The sequence below is a fragment of the Hipposideros armiger genome, unplaced genomic scaffold, assembly GCF_001890085.2.
Source record: "Hipposideros armiger isolate ML-2016 unplaced genomic scaffold, ASM189008v1 scaffold_7127, whole genome shotgun sequence".
NCBI classification, from domain to species: Eukaryota; Metazoa; Chordata; class Mammalia; order Chiroptera; family Hipposideridae; genus Hipposideros; species Hipposideros armiger.
Window position 1 is genome coordinate 1 of NW_017738073.1, and position 1,108 is coordinate 1,108.

The 1,108-nt window shown below is 51.6% G+C and overlaps 1 protein-coding gene across 1 annotated transcript; it reads left to right on the top strand.

Annotated features, from left to right (window-relative positions):
* Positions 1–11: 11 nt before the first annotated feature.
* LOC109378918 (spermatogenesis-associated protein 31A6-like) lies at positions 12–916 on the top strand (the record flags this gene model as incomplete). The annotated part of the gene is made up of 1 exon (XM_019635171.1): positions 12–916. A coding segment is annotated over exon 1 (905 nt), but the record flags the coding sequence as incomplete, so codon positions are not given.
* Between the last annotated feature and the right edge of the window lie 192 nt (positions 917–1,108).

Sequence of the window (1,108 nt, forward strand, 5' to 3'; positions counted from 1 at the left end):
TTTCCAAACAAATGAGCTCAGACCACCACCTGAACTCCTTGGGGAATATATGGAAATCGCTGGGTCCTGCACGGGACAGCATAACCCCCCAGTCCTTCTGGAATATTAAGGACAAACAGGGGCAGTTGTCCAGTTCTCAGCAGCTCCCACTTCCCATGTTCTTGGGGGACCATCGACAGCAGAAATGCAACCAGTTCTGGGGTCTTCCCTCTCTGCACAGCGAGTCCCTGGTGGCTGCTGCCTGGGTTACTAGGAGCTCTTCTCACCTACGGTTTCCTTCAGTTTTGTTCAATGGAATCTCGAGTTGCTTTCCAGTTCCAGTTCAGCCTACCACACCTTCAAGGCTTTCCCAGGTTCCACCCTTGTCCTTCCCTCTGGCCCAACCCCAACCTCTGGCTCAGATCCCGACCCAGAGCCATCTCTCGTTCTCCCTTCCAATCCAACCACCTTCTTCTCAGCCCCAGGGAAAGATCTCTGGGGTATCTTGCCCTAAATCCCATGATAAGGCACATTCTTTCATCCCTACTGAAATTCAATGTCTGGAATGGCCCTTGTTGCAGAAGCAACTGAAATGGAAGAGGACTTTACCCTTTGCAGCCAAAAGATCTCTGGAAGTCTTTAGCCAACTCACTCCCAACCTTTCCCAGGACAACAGGGCCTCCCAAGGCCAAAGGTCAGTTTCCAGTCCTCACAGGGACTTTATCAGCCCTAATCTCCAGAAGCAACATCTTCAAAGGAGGCTCCTCAAAGATGAACACCAGGATGGCCAGTGCTTCAGGATCCAAGTGTCTCTGGAACTGATGCAGGCTCAGGGCAAATTCCCAGGGGTGTGTCAGGCACAGGACAAGCAGGGGCCCTTGCAGCCCTCTGTGTTTACAGGTGGAAGCAGCCAGGACTCCCGAAAGATGAAGTCCAGGTACAATAGAAGGTCCCATAGGAAGGGTAAGTTAACCTTCCAACGAGGGAAGGACTTCAGCAGGGGTCTACAGCAATGTCTGAGGAGGATCTTAAAAGAAACCTCTAGAGGCTTAGCCAGCTTCCCAGCGAAGGTTCTGGCAATGAACCCCAAGAAGGAGTCAGAAAGATACTTGATGAGGCCTTCAAAGAG